This window comes from Vitis riparia, chromosome 5, assembly GCF_004353265.1.
Source record: "Vitis riparia cultivar Riparia Gloire de Montpellier isolate 1030 chromosome 5, EGFV_Vit.rip_1.0, whole genome shotgun sequence".
NCBI classification, from domain to species: domain Eukaryota; kingdom Viridiplantae; phylum Streptophyta; class Magnoliopsida; order Vitales; family Vitaceae; genus Vitis; species Vitis riparia.
The window spans coordinates 15,292,021-15,312,320 of NC_048435.1; the positions used below are offsets into that span (position 1 = coordinate 15,292,021).

At 37.3% G+C, this 20,300-nt stretch overlaps 1 protein-coding gene across 1 annotated transcript in view; it reads left to right on the top strand.

The window, feature by feature from the left end:
• The first annotated feature begins 762 nt into the window (after nt 1–762).
• Nucleotides 763–20,300, top strand: part of LOC117914738 (small subunit processome component 20 homolog) — a 65,656-nt gene continuing 46,118 nt past the window's right edge. The window contains exons 1-6 of the mRNA XM_034830194.1: nt 763–954; nt 1,357–1,479; nt 2,875–3,032; nt 3,953–3,997; nt 10,993–11,071; nt 11,168–11,241. Of these exons, the coding sequence (XP_034686085.1) occupies nt 886–954; nt 1,357–1,479; nt 2,875–3,032; nt 3,953–3,997; nt 10,993–11,071; nt 11,168–11,241 (548 nt within the window). The 5' untranslated portion in view covers nt 763–885. The remainder of the gene's footprint in view (nt 955–1,356; nt 1,480–2,874; nt 3,033–3,952; nt 3,998–10,992; nt 11,072–11,167; nt 11,242–20,300) is intronic.

The following is a 20,300-nucleotide window of genomic DNA, read 5'->3' on the forward strand; positions in this document are numbered from 1 at the left end:
ATTTTAATAAAATTAGTACAATTGGTAACTCAAGGTTTTGTCAAAGTAGACAACATAATTTTAGGTGTAAAATCCTAATTTTAAAATAAAGAAATAAATAAAATAAATCAAAAGGAGTAGGAACTTAAACCCCAAGTATTAATAATAAGCTTTTTTTTTTTTTTTTTTTCACTTTTTTGTTTATAACACAAAGACTAATATCGAAAAACGAAAGATTAAAGGTTTGAGAGCTTAGAGTTTCAAGATCAAATTTTCTATGTTAGTTTTGAACTCTTTTAGTATTTTAAATTTGTTAAACAGTTTTGAACAATTTAAATATTCTATTTGAAAAATCTCAATCTAGAATATGGTATGATTTATTTAATTTTAAATAAAAATGAAAAATATATGAATATAGGGGTCTTTATTGATGGATATAAATCAAATGAGTAGATGTAAATAATAAAAATGAAAAATAGATCCTAATGTGAAAAAAATAGAAAATACAAAAAATAAGTGGATATGTGTAGAGGCCGATGTTGAAGGGAAAAAAAGAAGAAAACGAGAAGGAAAGGAGGAAGGGAGTGTGATGGCTACTTGTGAATAAAAAAAAAAAAGAAGAAAGAAATTCCCTAAAAAAGAAAGCAAATGGGCTGGCAATATGGGCTTGCAGACCCTAGGCCCAGAAGTTGGGATTCGGATCCTCTTTCCAAAATCCAAACCCAACTTCGGGTGTTTTTGACCCATCATCCTGCTAAAAAATTATGAGTTAGAAGTTAGAAGAGCCGCAGGGGTCCTTGGTTGAGCTGCCGCCAAGTTCTCTGAAGGGGGAACCTCCGAGAAGAAAACGAGCATTCGAAAGGAAGAGGAGTGTGAGGAGAAAGAAAACACAACTCAGTCTCTCTAATGGCAACGTCGTTCCACGCTCAGGCAGTCAAGTCCCTTAACAAATCCTCCGGTCGCAAGCGTTTTGTAGTAAGTTTTCTCACCTAAACCCTAAACCCTAAACCCTAATCTCTTTGCCCCTTGTTTGCTTTCCCAGAAAATAAACTGAGCCCTAAGGAAAACGAAAGAAAGTAAATTCCAATATGTTCTCTTTTTTCTGAAGCAGCCAAATGCTGCTCTCTGCTGCCTCCTGTCCAAGGCTTGAATTTTCCGTTGCTTGCTTCAATCCTAATAATGAAAAATTAGAGGATTATAATTTTATGACCTTTTTTTTTTGCCCCTTTTTGAGTTTCCTTCAGTTTCTTAAAATCCAAAGTAGCATATCCGTTCGTCTTCTGTTTCAGAAACTTCATATACATTTTTGTTTCTCCAATTATTTATTTTCCTATTTTTGTTTGGTGATAACTGGTTAAAATTGGTTTTTGTGTATAGTTCAAGAACTTTTCTCAGCGGCTAGAGGAAATTGAAATCGATGTCTTTAGGAGCCTTGATCCTCTCAAGACCGAGCCATCTGAGGGATCATCCTTTTTCCGTGACTGCCTTGTACAATGGAGGGTATGCCGTATTTTATTTATTTCAGTCTTTCTTTCATTACTTATAAATTGTTGTGGTGATAGTTGGAATTGTTTGTTTATCTATATATAAATGGAGAAAATGTTAGCTAAAAGCTATGGGCTATGTTTGGTTCCAGGAAATTTTGAGGGATAATGCAAATGAAAGAAAATATAGAGGAAAAGTAAAAGGAATGAAAAAAGTGAAGGAAAATAAAAATCAAATTTAAATAATTTTAAAATGAATAAGTTTTTAATTAATTTTAATTATATTTGATTTTCTTTCGCATTGTCCATAATAAGACCAAACATGGGAAAATCATTTTCGTTAACCTTTTTTTTCCTTCCTTGGTAATTTTGTGGAACCAATCATAGCAATAAGGTTGAGGTGATTAAAAACATAGGCCCAAAGAAATCTTGGTTCCAATAAGAAGAAGCATGATGGCATGTGGCTTTGAGTTTGATGTGATTCATTCACTCATTCAAAGAGCTATTTACAATCATAAGCATTTCTGGTAATACCAGGATAGAATTGTGCTGTGAAAAAGGAATCATGTATGTGAGCCAAAGTAATTGAGAGTGAAGGCTTTGTGGAGTTAAGCTTATTTGATTTGAGTTTGAGTAGTTGGTACAGACAACGTCCAAAAAGTGTGAAGGAGTCTAAATCTTTTAGTTAAGAGCTCAAAGCCTCAAACAATCAACCAACTGTGCAAACAGGCATTAACATGAGCTTAGTTTTTTCTTTTTCTTTTAATATTAATTTTTTAAAAATATTCTGTGTTTTTTATTTTATTTTTATATATATATTTTTAATTTTATGCTTTGGGCTTAAAAAATAGAAATAACTTGTTCGATTTGCAGCTTGGGCTTTTAGGCATTTCATGGAAATGAATCGAGGGGTTTTAGCTCTCATGGAAATTGAATATGTCGACTGAATTTGAAATAGTAATTGAAACGTCTTTGGTTTGGTTGTTTTTTTTTTGTTTTTTTTAACCAATGGGAAAAAAAGCACGCCCTGTGGAAGTTAATAGAAGTTGGAAAAGCAGCATCATTTGTATTGTATTAATAAATATTAGATATGGAAGGTTATGTCATGTAACTGCGTTTTGTCAGCAAGAAATATGGAATATAACAAACTTCTTTGAAACTAGGCTGTCTTGGATTTTTACAATGGGCATTTTAGGACTTTCATGAAGGGCCTAGAATATTCTATTTTATTTGACTTTAATGGGAATCCCTGCAAGTTACACAGATTTGCCTGTCATAATTCTGTTTTAGAATGGATCAATTAAATTTCTCCAAGACTTTTATTTGGTTAAATATCTTAATCTATGTTTTATTTCCCTTCTCCTTCCTTTTATATTGTTCTTGATGATTTATTTGTATCATCACAACCCAGGAATTAAATACTGCAGAGGATTTTATTTCATTCTATGAGGAAATGATGCCCTTGGTACAAACACTACCCCAGGTGCTATTGCACAAGGAATTGATAATCTCAAAGGTTCTTGCTAGATTAGAAATGACAGCAAGATTATCACTTGAGCCTATGCTCAGGTATGTTTCCATTTTATAAAATTATTTATACTACACAGTAAAATGTTTGACATGGAGTGAAAACACTCTCTGAATCATATGTTATTGTTATTTATTTCCTTTTTTGTCTTCTTTCTGCTGTGATAGAGTTTTTTTCGCTATCCTGATATTTTAGATTCTAGAAATATTCGTAGGTCATGCTTTATTTTGTACACTAGTTTCTTTTAATATATCAATTGCATTACAATAACTATCTTATATATATTGTCAGTCATGTGAATTGTTTGAGGCAGGGCCAGGTAAGTTGATTGGTTTGTGGTTAGAATTTCCTGTCATAGTTTTTATACCTACTTCTGGAAGGTTAGTCTTTCCTTTGTTAGATTATTCTTTATCATTGGTCCATTGCTTTAACATCTTTCACTTTTGGAGCAAATGATTGTTTGATGTGGTTTTGAAACTTTGATTTTTCAAGGTCTTGGTTTCAAGGTTCTTTGAACTAATTTTTTGTTTTGTTCTTGGCCAAGGTAGTCTGACAATTTTAAGTAACCTGCTTCTTTTGAGTGATGTGTGTACTGGATTAGCCTTTAGAGCTTATTTTTGTAACTTCTTTAGAATGGGTGTTGTATCAATTTAAAGCATCAATGTGATGTTCATATGTGGTTCAATTAATGTGGTACTATAGAATTGGAAATTATTTTATCAAGTAGTTCATGTGTTGGAGAAAATTCTGTCATTCTTAAAAAGATGCATGCATATGTGTGTGTGTGTGTAACACATGTTTGTCTTGTTAATTGACATTTTTTTTTTGTTCTTTTTAAAGCCTAATGCAACTGTGCATATAGTTTTGACTAAAATATAAATCTGAGTTAATGTCTTTGTAACTTATTTCTTTTAAACACCATGTTTTGTAAGGGTGAAAAATGATCATTTTGTATCTTCAGGTTGATTGGAGCTTTATCAAGAGATCTCTTGGAGGACTTCTTCCCGTGAGTATCTTCTTCCTCTAGATCGAATTTATCATGTAGCTATGGGCATTAAGTTTCATCTCTTGCTCATCTCTATATTAACTGGTATCTAGTGTATTTTTTTTTCTTTCCATTGACAGTAAATATGTTAGGTCCAGTGAGTTTCCAGTCTAGGCTTCTTTGCATATTTTTGCAGGAATTAGTGACATGTAAACATAACCATCTATTTGGATGGTGCATTTTTACTCTAAAATAGAGGATGATTTCACAGATCATTGGTGCTCCTAAAGGAAGCTTTCATCCAGACATCCAGATTTTAGACCATCTATTGAGCTAGCAATAAACCAAAATTGACGTTAATTAGGTGATGGTAGTAATCTAAATAAGATAACATAAAAATGGTCTGGATAAGAGTGTACCTTAGATAGTTTGTGATGGCAACTAGGGAAGTTCCATTGTAGATTTTGTGGAGATTGGTGAGAAGCATGCGTCATTTCGGTTCAAATATCTGAAGTAGTAAAGCCTCGGGTATGTATATGATGTTCCCTGATTATTGCACTTCAATGATTTGATGTTTTTAAAAAATGAAATTAGATTAAAAAAATGGAAAAACTCCTTGAAAGGAAGATCAATGATTCATATAAATCACTTAATGGGAAATATCTCAGACAATTTGAACTAGTGTCTAATAATCCTTTACAGGAAATTGTTATTTCATGGGCATAAGTATTGTGTATGCCTTTACCAAATTATAGATATAGGCTTTGAGACTTGGATTGCTCCTCTTGGACTCCTCACTTAACAAATCATGTTGCAGATCGCTTAGCCAAGCCAAGAGTCGGCTCATTGGTGTCTTTTGTAGTGAACCCTTCACTACCCCCTCCAAAGTTGTGGAGTGTCTCTGTGCATTTTTGTCATGTTGAAAAGCTGTATAGCTTGTTTTGCTTTTGTGTTGGAGCATGTTTCTTTTTCCCCCTTTTTTTATTGATTAGATCTTACAAGTTTTGGGAGGATTTCTTGGTTTTTATTATACCTGTAATTCATATCCATGATTTTTTTTTTTCTAATATAGAAAAAGGTAGCTATCATACCTTTTTCTGAAAAATCAATGTCCTATTTCACTGTCCAATTTCGTTGTCAAATGAATTATATCTGATCCTTGTAGAGTAGTTGAGGAGAGAGGTGCCATAGTTGGTGACATTTCAGGGAGCACGGGGAACATGTGAATCCCTTTAGTGATATTGTGGGAAGGGGCACAATGCATATTTTTTTAAGAAAATATTATCATTGTCTAAAGCCACCTATAAAAGGATCCCATGAAAAGATCTGCTCTCTCAGCTGGTTTAGGTCAGGGGGAGGAACAGAGGGCCTCTCCACATGATCTTGGAACAAGCCCTTGATCCAGAATTGACCTAAATTCTTTTGGAGCAACTGTCAAATCAAAGTCATTTTGCACTTGAATGGTTGTTGTCATTTTCTTGTGTAATAGGGCCTTCTGGAATTGTAAAGATCAAAAAGAGAAACAGTAAAACAAAATAATATGTACTGGGACATTAGCCAACTCTCTTGTGAAAGAGGTCTGTTAGAGAATATAAACAATAACTGTCCCAAAAGCAATGCTTTAAAAGGCTATTAATGCGAGGCTGTATGAATTAGCCTTGAAGCTATAGCTTTTGTTGGGCTAATTGAGGCTTACACCGCACCTTGTTGAGGCTTACAGCTTTGAGGCTATAGCTTCAAGGTTATTGAGGTTTAAGCCTCAAATATCCACAGGGTTTTTGACCTTTAAGGGTTTTTGACCTTTATGGGCTTTTGATTTATACTTTATAAGAGGCTTAAGTCTCAATATTCAACGAGTTTTAATGGGTTCTATGACAATCTATGTTTTTGTGTGCTTTTGATACAAATTTCATGTGTTTTGTATTGGGTCTCGACTTACTTGAACTTTTTATGAATAGTTTTAGTTGACTTCCAATTAATCTTTTAAATGGAAAGGAAAAAGAGTGATTGAAAAGGAAAAATAGAGGAATTGCTGATTGTCTTAGTGACTGATTTGATATATAATCATTATCTTATTATTGATAGATAAGAAAAAGCACCACTACAATTGACGGATCAAGAAGAAGAATGGGTGGCTATTAATACTAATAGGGAGGATAATATTGCCATTGGATATGATTATATTCCTTGGAGGATCCTACAAGTGATAGTGATAGTAATGTTGAAAATTATGTCATAAAACCATGAGAGAGAGCTAAATTTTAAAAGAGAAAAAAGGACCATATTAGAATCTATTAAAAATGACAAATAATTAATTTTATCATTACAAAATTTATGCCTTTTTAATTATTCAATTTTCTTGTGACTTTATGAGTATTTTTATGTTTTTTTTTTGATAATTTATTATTATTTATTCATTTAAGTTGAGGCTTATGCCTCTTTTTGCCTCAAAGCTTAGGCTTTGCCTCATTTGGGCAAAATGCCTCAAGATCGTCTTTAGTCTTTTAAAACATTGCCTAAAAGTGCTTCTATTAAAGAAGTCCTGGACAGCAAAATCCTTGAATTTCTTTTAATCCAAAGGAGCCACATTATTATAAAGATTCTGGTAAAAAAAAATCATTATGAAGATTGCATAGGTTCCAGTGTCGTCAAAAGCAAAAGGTGATATCAAGGTGATAAAACTCCTTTTAGCATAAGGCGAAAGGAATAAAAAAAGGCAATAGTTTGATTATCAATTATAATAAGCAATAAAAAATATACATATATTTACCTATTCGATACTTAACCAATATAAGTGTTGTCTTCAACAATCAATACTATTTATTTTTCATCCTTCATGATATCTTATTAAATTAACAAAATAGTAATAATTATTCAAAGTGTTAAATATTATACCCCACATCATAAGAAACATCATATTGTTTAGAAAAATTCATGTTGTCTAAATACATATTCTAATTTTCTAGACATTTAAAAATCAGAATAAAAAACAAAATAAAATAATAAACATTCTAGAGAAGCTTTAAGTTTCATCTTTGAAATTAAATCTGTCATCACTTCCATCAAAACTAGATTGATAGCCCTCCATCTCATTATCTCTTTGATTGATAATATAATATTTCATCTTATACTTTGTTTAATCCAATATTAGATTGAGTGAAATTATAATCTAAGTATGTTTAATTTGAACACATGGGTCAAAGGCGATCGCCTCTATGCCTTACACCTTATCCCAAGGTGATCGCCTAGGTGTTGCCTCTTTGAAGCTGCCTTCCCTGAGGTTTTAAGAGGCGATTTTCATCTACCCCACCTAGCCTGATGGCCTAGGTGACATAGGTGGTCGCCTTTAATAACACTAATAGGTTCATAGGACTCCACCCCTCTCTTATCTACCAAGAACTTTGATAGAAAGAAATGCAATTCTTGGGGCACTACCTGACATGTCGCCACTCCTACACTAATCAAAACTGGAGATAAGACATGACCTATTAACAGATGAAAGAATGGTCAATTGAACATTACTTTTACACGTGATGCTTCTTTAGGAAAAATGCCTAACTAAGCAGAATGTTGGTGAAAGTCAATTTGTTGTATGTCATCGACTTAAAAGTTGATGGACCTGCCATCAATAAATTGTTTCTAGTAGGCAAGAATAATTTATTGATATCTCTAGATGAGGTACAATGATGAGGGGACCTTTGAAGAGAAGAGAAAACAAGAGGAAAGATAAAATGCCTGTTACATGATAAGATTGTGAGCAAATGTAGAAGCAGAAATTCCGTTTAAGCATAAGGTTCCCTGTTAGTTGCTTGTCTGCTTCTAGATTTGCTAATCTTGGTCTCCATCATTCTCTCTTGAGTTTTGGATTTTCCTTGAGTAGATGGGCAAGCTCCATGGTTCACTTATCTAGTAGAAGCTCAAGCAGCAATTGAAGAAAACCCTTCTACAAAGATGTTGCTAAAACTAAATTTTAGCACTGTTTCAAGGCTTTTACTGGTGTTCACTGCTCATATCTCAGCCCCAAAGGCCTAATTATACTAGCTAGCTTAGAAAAAGTCCGAGCACAACTTTATTTATTTATTTTTTAATAGGCACAACTTTATTATGATTTTTGAAGGAGCCCTTGGATTGCTAAGAGAACATCAAGTAGGTTTAAATTGGACGCCACCTAGTGTAGAAGGAGATCACTAGAAGATGGTAATTCTCCTTCTGTGGCACGATGAAGCTGTAGTTTCCATTCCATGGATATCATGCTGAATAGCATGTCCATGAATTCTTTCCTTACATGAGGTCGTAGAGAAGTCAAGAATTGAGTCAAGTTCCATGGCCCAGTGATTGGGTTCTATCACTTGTTGACTATTCTTCTATTCCTCTCAAATCAAATCACCTACAATGTACCTAACAAAAAACACTGCCAGTAAAACTCTTTCCTTGGGTACCATGCCTAGCTTGTAAGATTTGTTTCTATGTATGTGGGAGAGTTAAGGTGTGCACTGAGTGGGAACATTACCATATTGGGTTACTTTAACTTGGATCCTTGCCAGGAAACCTGGATAGGAAAGGATTAGTGGAGTGTAATATTTGGGGATCATGGGGGGCATAGGGGTTGGAGACTTGGAGCCTTCTCTAAGCTTGACGGCTAGGGGCTAGCTATAGAGTCGGGGATTCTAGTCTTGTTAGAAAGCTCTGATTCAAGAAAATTCTCTAGATTTCAACTTATTTTTGGAAGGGTACTTGCCACATTTATATCCTAGGTCTCATAGAAGAAGAAGCAAGGACCTTGGCAATTGGATGTTTAGCAACATAAGACCATTGATCTACCTAGTGTTTTGAGGGCCCTTCCACTTGGATCTCTTGATTAGATAACCAGGCAATGGATAAGTTGGGAAAGCATGTTGTCTCATAGCTAGAGGTTTTTTGGACATTCCTTACCTCTTCAGTTGTGTACTTGGCTCTGTGGTGGGCTTTGTGGTTACTTTGTTGCTGGTTTGTTTAACTTCCTTGTTTTTATTTTGTTTTATTTAATTTTTTGGTTCTTTTATTTTTGATAATTTCAAACACAAATTCATTAGTACCGAGTAAGAAGTACATGCGAAGGATAAGAAACCTTTCCCAAATATACAAACTTTAATGTCAAGATCTGATGTATAATGTCTCCTATATATCACTCACAATTAAACAAAAGAAGTGAGGTTCTGTTCTCCTAAGAAGTTAATGCATCTACAAAAGGAGACCAAAGCTTTGCTTCAAGATATGTTATTTTAAACCTCTAATACACATCAAGTTCCAATTCCAACTATGCTGAATAACACTAAGAGGTGTGTCCTTGAAATCTTAAGTTGTTGAAACCTAAAAGAAGGAATAGAAGCAAATTATATCCTACTTTGTTGTTTTAAACCTCTAATACACATCAAGTTCCAATTGTGCTGCATAACACTAAGAGGAGTGTCCCTGAAATCTTAAGTTGTTGAGGCTAAAAGGAGGAGATATCCTATGTTGATTCTATACTTTTCCACTTATCCCAAAAAAATCCTTGCATTTCTCTCCTGCCATTCTATCCAAATCAAAGCGGGGTGAGTAATTTTCCAAAGAGTTTTCCCTCTTTCTATACCCCCAAATGGTCATCATATTACTTATGCTCCTAAGAGGAACTCAATATAGTCTAATTAGGCTGAATAATCTATGTCAAGGCACTATAGTTGTCGGGCAATTTAAAAAGAGATGATCAATCATCTAATCACTCATTATACAGATAGTGCAACTGTTAGAACTAAGGGCTTTGTGGAGTCTTTTGATCTATAGCAAGTCATTGGTGTTGACCTTCTTATTGACCACTAGCCTAGTGAAAGCCTTGACCTTAGATGGGGCTTTAGATTGTCATCTGAATTTTGCTGGAAGAAATGAACAAGAGCTAGTAGATTGGACAAGGTTAAATGGAAGGATTTTACTAAAAATATGCCTGAAGAAGATGAAGACCAACCTCTCTTATCTAGGATAAATAGAATCAAGTGCACACAAGAGAGGGAGCAGACATTAGTCTTTCCAAATCCTTTTATGTCCACATCAATGAGATTACAAAAAAAGATAAGGTTCCAAGAAAAAGGAAAGGAGGTTTCAAGAACAGTTGAGATAAAGGAGTTTCTACTTGTTACAACTCTGAAAAAATTCGAAAATTAAGAATAGATAGGTTGATCCCCCCACCACAGGTCTTCCCGAAGCGAATGCTTACCTCATCCCTTGCCGCAAAACAGGTACGGCCTAAGAAATCTTTCTTGAGGGATATTTCATCTTCCACCCAATATTAGAGGAAATGGTTGGGCCATGAAGATGAATTATCTTTCTTTTTTATGGCTCCTTTTTTTATACTAGAAGGATTATTCATCTTCTTGTACTTTTTTTCTACAAATAAATTTGACCCAATATTAGAGGAAAATTGAAGAGATCCATTGGAATTTGAAAAAATTTTCTGAGGATAAATTTGACACAATGTCAAAGGAAAATTGAAGAGATCCATTGGAAGTTGGAAAATTCTAACTGGGATAGAAAATTGAAATTGTCTGTTTGGCCTGAAGATTTTTGGAAATCTGGGTTTCATGAAATACCAATTTTTGGCCATTGGCTTGAAAAATTCAGTAAGAAATTCTTAAATTCAAAAATATGAACTGACATATTTTGATAACTGGGAGTCTTTTTTGGATGAGGTGAAGCCTTAGAATTACTCTTGACTCTTCTTTATCATTTATTCTATTGATATATTTTTTTTTATCTGTATCTATAAGAAACCACACTTGGTTAGGGATGCAAAGTATCCTGTCTTTCTGCCCTTGGCTATTGTGGAAGATTTTTTGCTTTTGGATACTGTGTTGGCTGCCATGTTTTCTTTTTTTTACCACCTTCCAATCACTCTTTTTAAAATTTTTACCATTTTTATTGTATTTTATCCTTGTGTTGCTTTTTGCTTGTAGACATATCATTATTTGCATCTCTAACTCTGTCGTTTTCTTGAATCTATGCAGCTTTTTGCAGAGAGTTGTTGGTTCTTTGGTCTCTCTCCTCAAAAGTGGTGCCGACAGGGAACCAGAAATTATTGAACAGGTCCAAATTATGGTTTCTATGAATTTCTTTGCTATTCCTTTTTTCTGTTTTCTATCTGGCTGAAAACTGATGTTAACTCTTGCCTTTGTTTTGCAGATTTTTACATCATGGTCTTATATTATGATGTATTTACAAAAGTATCTGATAAGAGACATTGTTCATGTTCTGAAGTAAGTAAATTTGATATTAGTTTTTTTTTTTCTCTTTTCTTTCTTTCTTCTGGTAGGAACAAAAATTCAATAGAAGGAAGAAAAAACAGACGAAGGATGAGGAACTTCAAAAGAAACCAACAAGGAAACTAGTTGACAGTAGATTAATGCCTACTGCAAGCACCCAACTTCAGGGGAATTTAAAAAAATCCCCTATGAAAACTTCTGGGAACCTAGCACCCTTCTTGCAGGCCATTAACTGCATTGTAAAAAAAAAAAAAAAAGCCTCATGAAGATATGTGATTTTATTTAGAGATAACAGTTTGCATGGCATATGTATAGGTATTTCAGTATTTTGTGGAATTCCTAATGGTCATATAGACTTTTAGTATTCATATAAAGAGGTAAGCTTTCAAAAACCATACTTTTAAGTCACCTGGAATCATGATGAATCAAGTCCTCTCAAGAGATGGACAAAATAGTAGGAGAAGAGAGTGCACACAAAAAATAGATGTTAGTTTTCCTGCTGATGGTATACCTATTGTTCCTAAGGAAATGGTAGCTTTGCTAGGCAAATGGTTATGGAGATTCTTTGTTAAGCATGAGAGCTTGTGGAGGAAGATCATTTGTGGAAAGTTCGGGGAGTTGGAGGGGGGTTGGACTACTAGGGTGTGGAGGGATTCTTTTGGGATGAGCCTTTGGAAGGACATTACAAAAGGGTGGGAAGAGTTTAATGCTAGAACTTCTATCTATATGGGAAATGGTAGCCGTACAAGTTTTTGGTGGGACATTTGGGCGGGGGACTCCAAGCTGAAAGATGTTTACCCTACTATTTTAGGATAGTATCCCATAAAAATGCTACAGTTGCAGAATCTTGGAAAAGAGAAGGGGATGGAGGGTGTTGGGAGGTTCATTTTAGAAGACCTTTCCAAGATTGGGAGGTAGAGGAGGTGACCCGCTTTTTGGGTTTTCTTGACCTGTTAAAAGTGCAAGAAGGTGAGGGCACTTTATGTTGGAAAGAAGATAGGAGGGGAATTTTCAGTATCAAGTCTTATTATTGTTCTCTAAATGGGGAGAACAATGTTGTTTTTCCTAGTAAGGAGGTTTGGGGATCCCATGCTCCTCTTAGAACTTGCTTTTTTACTTGGGAAGCTGTTTGGGGGAAGATCTTAACTGTAGATACTTTAATGAAGAGGGGATGACTAATGGTCAATAGATGTAATCTTTGTAAAGAGAGTGAAAAATCAGCTGATCACATTTTGATTCATTGCACCAAGACAAGAGAGCTATGAATCTTTTTATTAGCCCTCTTTGGAGTGGCTTGGGTATTTCCAGATTCAGTGAGAAGTCTCCTCCTTTAATGGAAAGTTAAGGGGTTTCAAAAGAAGAATAGAGTAGTTTGACGCTTGACTCCCATTTGCTTATTTTGGTGTGTTTGGAAAGAGCGTAATCGAAGGACCTTCAAAGATGAAGAACTCTCTGACCAATGTTTGAACGATCTCTTCATTTAGACTCTTTTTGAGTGGGCTAGGGACTCTTTGGAGTTGGATTTCCCTTCTATGTTGATTTTCCTAGATAATATTTTTTGTGGTTAGCTTTGCTTTGTTTTGTTTGTTAGTGTGGTCCTTCTTTGTTTAAGGTGTGTTTTGGCTTGTTTCTGTGTATACAACTTGTATAGTAGTTAGGGCACCCCCCCTCCTTTTTTGGTGCTTTTTAATTCATGTTCTTGTTGTCTACCAAAAAAAAAAAAAAAAAAAAAATCTATTGTTCCTAAGAGGACAGTATGTTTGATTTTGAGATCTCACCTTGTGGCGAAGGTGGACTGACTCTATCCTATCATGATTGAGACTTGCTGTGATTGTTGATGGTTATCAACATCTTGGTGTTTCTCTGCTGCCAATACCTCCCTTGGTGTCGAGAATTGAGGACCCTTCTTTTTAATTTTTTTTCCAATATGCAAATGTTGAGAATTAAAGACCTTGAGTGAACTAGATTCTGGGGATGCAAATCAACTACCTCTTTTGAGCAGAAATGAATGTGGGTTTGATGCCAATGGACACCTCCACTTCCCTATAAGCGGTCTTAAGCTATGATACCCGAATCCTTCAATTTCACCCAATGTACCCCATGTTGATATAACATGTCATGGGTATGGGCATGGGATCCTTGTTGGACTGGGACACTTTTATTTTACTTTGGGTGTGGCTGTTTGATTTTTTTGTTGATATCATTTTATTCTATCAGCTTTCTTAGTAGTAATTACATTAGAGAAAAAGTAGAGTTAGCTAAAGAGTGAATTCTTGTAAGAATATTTAATGATAAGAGGAAAAAAGATAAGAGCTTTTAGAAAAGGATATCTTTGTTTCCAATTTACTTTTAATGGATTTAAGGAGAAAGCTGTGATGGGAGAGAGTGAGTGAGAGAGCGATTGTGAAGAGAGAGAAAATAGATCGGAGAAGCGGAGGAGACTGAAGGGGCGTAGATTCGGAGTGGAATCGAAGGTGTTTGAGATTGAAGTAGAGGAGAGAAATTGAAGACCTCAAGCTATTATAGTGGAGAGAAAGAGGGGAATCTCTTCTTGGGTCCGGTTGGGACCGGTGAGCCTAGGGATTTTCCTGGAAAGCTTGAACCAGTGCATTAAAGAAGAGAAAGCTGGAAAATGGGAAAGGGGTTGGAAGGAAAATGGGAGATCTTACTCCCTGGTGCGAGATGAGAATAGGGCGGGGTGTTTCCTCAGGTTAGGTGTTATGGACCTGGAGATGAAGAGGTATAGTATATTCATCCTGAAAGGTAGAGGAGAAAAGGAGGGGGGGGGGGGGGGGGGGGGGGGGCTGGTTCTCTATGGTGGAGATGTTACGGAAAATGGGAGTAGTCACTGGAAGGAAGGAAAGCAAGCAGGAACAGTTCGCCTCGGTGAAACCTATTATGGAAAGGTCTTATGCGGAAGTGGTGAAGATGCGAGGAGCAGAGGCAAAAATTTAGTCAGGGTGGAGGTAAGAGAGGAGGAAATTAGCAGAAATTTGAGTAAATTGGAACATTGCCTCGTTGGATGTTGGAACCCTAGCTCAGCAAGAGGAGAAGATTTGGAAAAATTGGGGATTTTAATGGCAAAAGCTTGGGGGCTGAAAGGTAAACTAGTGTTGGCAAGGATGGAAAAAGGCAAGGTGCTGTTGGAATTTGAATCTTTGGTTGAGGCTAAGCGAGTTCTCAGTTCTGGGAAGAGATCGCTTGGAGGGATTCAATTGCGCTTGGAAAGTTGGAGCCCTAAGACTGGGTGTTTGGATGAAGGTGAGAAAAGAAGTGAGGTTTAGGTGAAAATTGTAGGGTTACCAATCTCCTTATGGGACCCGATCATTTTGAGAAGGGTGGGGGAGGAGTGTTGTGGCTTCTTAGCACTTGACCCCTAGACGAAGAAATTGGAGGAGCTACAATGGGCCCGCATTTTGGTGAAGACGAACGGCGAAGAACTACCTAATGTGCTGGAGATCTGGATCGAAGAGGTCTGTTACTTCCTTTTTCTTTGGTGGGAGATCAGGCCGTCAATGAGAAAGGCCTCGTTTGACAGTCGAGGGAAGGCTTGCTGCTCAAGAGGCGAGGTTGGGGGTGATGCTATTGCACGCGTTGGCCCGCGCGTGGTGGAAGAGGAGGAAGACGCGAGGCTCGAGGTTCTGCAACAGTCAGCAGAAGGGACGGGTAGGCAGGTGAGTGGACCAGGGCATAAAGAGGACCTAAGTCGGAGCCAAGTTGGGTCGGGGGCCCGACCCTTAAATGGTCTTAATTTGGTGAGCGGGCTTTCCATATCAGGCCTAGCTGTGGTTCCAAAAGACTTTAAGTTGGCTGGTGGGCTCTCTTTGTTAGGCCCACTAGCGGACTTAAAATCAAAAGGACCTGCAATGGTTGAAGCTGGCCTGTCGTCTTCAAAGGATGAGTGGTGGGCTAGCGAAGAGGAGAATACTTTGTCTCTTGGGTTAGATGTATTGGAAGGGGATTTAAGCCTAGGCCCTTCTCAGATCCACCTAGAGGACAAAGCCCAATCTGATAAGGCCCATCCTTCGGCCTGGTCTGGCCTTAGAAACTGGAGCAATTCAGAATCAAAGTTTCTTAAACTTTGGGAGACGGAAGTTATGAGGAAGCAGCAAGTAGAAGATCAACAAACAACGATAGATCTTGCCTTAGTTGAAGAGGCTATGAGGTATGGGAATGTTTTGGTTTCTTGGGGAAAAAGGGATTTTGAGTCCTCTCCTTCTCTTTCTTTTTCTTTTGGTCAGACTCCGATGGGGGAGTATTACGACCATTTTGGGGCATTAAGGGAGGTAGTTCAGGGAGAGAGTCCGTTGTGTATGATTACTGTAGATGGAATTACAAAGGATGCAACCACTGCCTGTTGGGGTCTGATGGAGATGAATATTGGCAGCAATAAGGAAAGAGGAATGGAGTTGTGCTCAGCCCAATCCGAGTGACAAGAAGTTAGGGGTTGGGAGGAGAATAGATGGGAGGAAAGCAGTCTGACAAGATTTAGTCACTTTCTGGGTTTCTCGACAGAGGGGTTGGAAAAGGATATTCTAGATTTTCTGGTCAAAATTAGAAAAAGAAGGGAGAGAATTCATAGTAAAGGTTTATTGGAGAAATCAAAATTTGAAAGGGAGTTAAAGAGACTAGAGTGCTTAATTAACTATGAGGGAGAGAAGAAGCAGAGAGCCCCCTTGCAGGGCAGAGAGTGTCAACTTTCAGAAGTCCTATGAAGCTCAAATTGTTGAGTTGGAATGTGTGTGGAGCAAACGACAGCTCCAAAAGGAAAATAATGAAGGCCATTATAAGAAAACAGAAGGTGGATTTATTTTGTATTCAAGAGACGAAAATTCAAACAACGATCGAGGGTGTGGTGAGGAGTTTGGGAACTGGGAGATTTTTAGATTGGAGGGTTTTGGATGCTTTTGGCTCAGCGGGAGGAATTTTGATATGTTGGGACAAAAGGACATTGAAAATTCTTGATTTGGAGGTGGGCCAATTTTCAATCTCTTGTAGATTCAGGAAAGTGGAAGATGGGTTTGTCTGGGTGTTCACGGGAGTTTATGGTTCGTTCACTAGAGAGGATAGGGAATGCTTGTGGGAAGAGCTAGGGGTGATTAGAGGAATTTGGGAAGAACCCTGGTGTCTAGGGGGTGATTTCAATATCATTTTATTTCAAAGGGAAAGGAGTAGGCAAGGGAGGTTAACAACAACGATGAGAAGATTTGCTTAGATAATTGATGAATTAGGGTTAGTTGATTTACCTTTGCAAGGGGTTTGTTCACTTGGAACGGGGGTCAAAATAATCAGTCTTGGGCTAGATTGGACAGATTTCTTGTGACTCAAAATTGGCTTGATCAATTTAGTGGAGTCCTTCAGAGCAGGCTGCCTAGGCCTACTTCAGATCACTTCCCTATTTTGCTAGAGGGCGGTGGCTTAAGAAGAGGACCCTCCCTTTTTAGATTTGAAAATATGTGGCTTAAAGTAGAAGGCTTCAAGGATCTCCTACGGAGCTGGTGGTAGGGGACTGTTGTAAGAGGTAGGGCTAGTTTTAGGTTGGCTGCAAAGTTGAAGGAGCTTAAACAAAAAATTAAATCTTGGAATAAGGATGTTTTTGGGAGGCTAGAATGCAATAAAATTCAGCTCTTCAACAAGTGGAGTTTTGGGACCTGGTGGAAAGCGAGAGAAACCTGTTAGAGGAGGAAACATAATTAAAAGGAAGCAAAGGAAAATTATAAAAAGTGGGTTATTTATAAGAAGTACATTGGAGAAAGCTTTCTAGGGAATTATGGTTAAGGGAAGGGGACAAGAACATAGGTTTTTTTCCACCGAATGACAAATGCCCACCGTAAAAATAATTCCTTCGATAAAATTAAGATAAATGGGGTGTGGTTGACAAAGGAGCAAGATGTGAGGGAAGGGATAGCTAATGCTTATCATCAGATGCTGTCAGAAAATGCAGAATGGAAAGCTGATATTGGGGGGCTGCAGTTAGATCACCTGAGTCTTCAAGAAGCTGAGAATTCTGAGCTTCCTTTCTCTGAGGAAGAAGTCCGCTCTGCTTTGATGGAAATGAATGGCGATAATCTCCAAGCCCGGATGGCTTCACATTGGCTTTTTGGCAAGACTGTTGGGACTTTGTGAAGGAGGAGGTCATGGAAATGTTTAAGGATTTTCATGAACAAAGCTCTTTTCTCAAGAGCCTTAATACCACTTTTCTGGTGCTACTCCCAAAGAAAGGAGGGGCTGAGGACCTTGGGGATTTTAGATCCATAAGCTTGTTAGGGGGGTTGTATAAATTATTGGCTAAGGTGTTGGCTAATAGGCTTAAGAAAGTGATAGGAAAAGTGGTTTCCTTAGATAAGAATGCTTTTGTGATGGGTAGACAGATTTTGGATGCCTCTGTAATAGCAAACGAGATGATTGGCTCTTGGCAAAAAAGAAAAGAAAAAGGGCTAATGTGTAAACTGGATATAGAAAAAACTTATGACAACATCAACTGACAGTTTTTAATGAAGGTTATGCAAAATATGGGGTTTGGGTTAAAGTGGATGGGATGGATGTGGAGATGCATCTCTACAGCTAAATTTTCTGTCTTGGTAAATGGGGTACCGACTGGTTTCTTTTTGAGTACTAAGGGGCTGCGACAAGGAGACCCGCTATCTCCTTAACTGTTTGTTATGGGAATGGAAGTGCTGCGTGTTCTCATAAGAAGGGCTGTTCAAGGGGGCTTTCTTTCAGGGTGCAGAATCCGGGGAAGAAGAGGGACGGAAATGAATATTTCTCATCTGTTCTTTGCTGATGATACAATTATTTTTTGTGAGGCAAAGAAAGAGCATTTAACTCACTTGAGTTGGACTTTGTTTTGGTTTGAAGCTGCGTCAGGTTTAAGAATCAATTTGGCCAAAAGTGAAATCATTCCACTTGGTGAGGTGGAAGAGGTTGATGTTTTGGTAGTGGAGTTAGGGTGCAGGGTGGGGTCTTTGCCCTCATCTTACTTGGGACTGCCTTTAGGGGCTCCTAACAAGTCTCTCTCTGCGTGGGATGGGGTGAAAGAGAGAGTGCGGAGGAGACTAGTGCTTTGGAAACGACAATATATTTCTAAAGGCGGGAGAATTACTCTCATAAAGAGTACGATGGCTAGTATGCCCATATATTAGATGTCTCTTTTTCGAATGCCCAAGGTAGGAGCAAGAAGATTAGAAAAATTACAAAGAGATTTCCTTTGGGGAGGGGGAAATTTGAAGAGGAAAGCCCACTTAGTTAATTGGAGGTGGTATGTGCGGATAAGGAGAAGGGTGGGCTAGGCTTAAGGAAGCTAGCTCTTTTGAATAAGGCATTGCTTGGCAAATGGATATGGAGATTTGCATGTGACAAGGAAAACCTTTGGAAGAAGGTGATTTCGGTGAAGTATGGGCAAGAGGGCCTTGGTTGGAGGACAAATGAGGCTAATAGGACGCTTGGAGTGGGGGTTTGGAAGGAGATTTTGAAGGAAACAAATTGGTGTTGGGTAAATATAATGTTCATAGTTGGTAATGGTACTAAAATTAGATTTTGGATTGATCATTGGTGTGGCCTTGCAGCGCTGTCCCAAAGTTTTCCCCAGTTATTTGCTTTGGCTGTCCATAGGAATGCTATGGTGGAGGAAGTTTGGGACCAGAATTTTGGTCAAGGAGGATGAAATCTAAGATTCTTTAGAGCTTTTAATGATTGGGAGTTGGATTTGGTAGGAAATTTGCTTATTGTCTTGAGGGGATATAAGCTAACTTTGGAGGATGATTTAGTTTCTTGGAAGGGTGGAAGAAATGGGCAGTTTGGTGTTAAGGAAGCGTACAGATTGCTGATTACACCCAATGACATCTCCTTTCCGAAGAATTTCATTTGGGTAGATAGGGTCCCAACCAAAGTTGCTTTTTTTGTTTGGAAGGCTACGTGGGGGAAGGTACTTACCCTAGATAGACTCCAAAAAAGAGGATGACAACTCCCTAATCGTTGCTTTTTGTGTGGTTGTGAAGAAGAAACTGTAAATCATATACTTATACATTGTATAGTGGTCAGAGTTCTTTGGGACATTGTCCTTGTCTTGTTTGGCTTTCAGTGGGTCTTCCCATAAACAGTAAAAGAGGTGTTAATTAGCCGGAGGGGCCCTTTTGTGGGAAAAAAAAGGAAAAAGATTTGGAAATTCATTCCGTTGTGCATTTTTTGGATGGTTTGGAAGGAAAGAAATAGGTTAGCTTTTAGGGGGGGTTCTTTAGCAGTACAGAAACTCAAAAATTCTTTTGTATGTAATTTGTGGAGTTGGGCTAGATTGTTTATTAGAGATAAAAAAAAAAAAAGAAATTTACTTTTAATGGATTTTTCTTTTATTATGCCATATCCTAATACCCATGCTCATTTAGATGCTTTTTTAGCTGAGTCTTGACATGCTAAAATTTGAGTTGTGAAGGATTATACACCTAGACACATACCTAGATCTGACATTTATACCTAAAAATCTTAAGGCAAATTGGAAGAGTACCTTTTAGAAAATCCAAACCTGATGGAAATTGGAGATTGCAAAAGAAACTTTGTTCAGGACTTTTCCAACTTGTCTGGGATTTCCATTTAAATGGTTGTCTTGGGCTTTTAGCTCTCTTAGATGGCTTAATATAGATTTTTTCTAATGACAATGACGAGTTTGATTGTTAAGAGAGATATATCATTGTTATTGCTTAGGTAATCCTAGTCAGATGGGTTAGAGATCACTTTAGTACATTGTTGAGAGCTTTCTCTAAGAAAGTGAGTGTGGGTTGGCTATTGAGGCAAATATTTTGGTATTGCTGGAGGGTTTGCTACAGGCAAAAGCTTTAGGGCTCTCCACCCTAACTATAGAGGGAAACCTTGCTACTGTTATATTGATGGTCATTAATGAGGAAAGAGGTTTTTGGAAGTTTGACAATTGGATGCGCAAAATCTTAGATATTGTCAGTGAGCTAGGTTGCTCTCTCTCTTAGGTTCCCTGTTTAGCCAACCAAATCACAAACTAGTTATTTAGAAAAGGAGCTATGCATTTGGCCTCCTTTGTTATATAC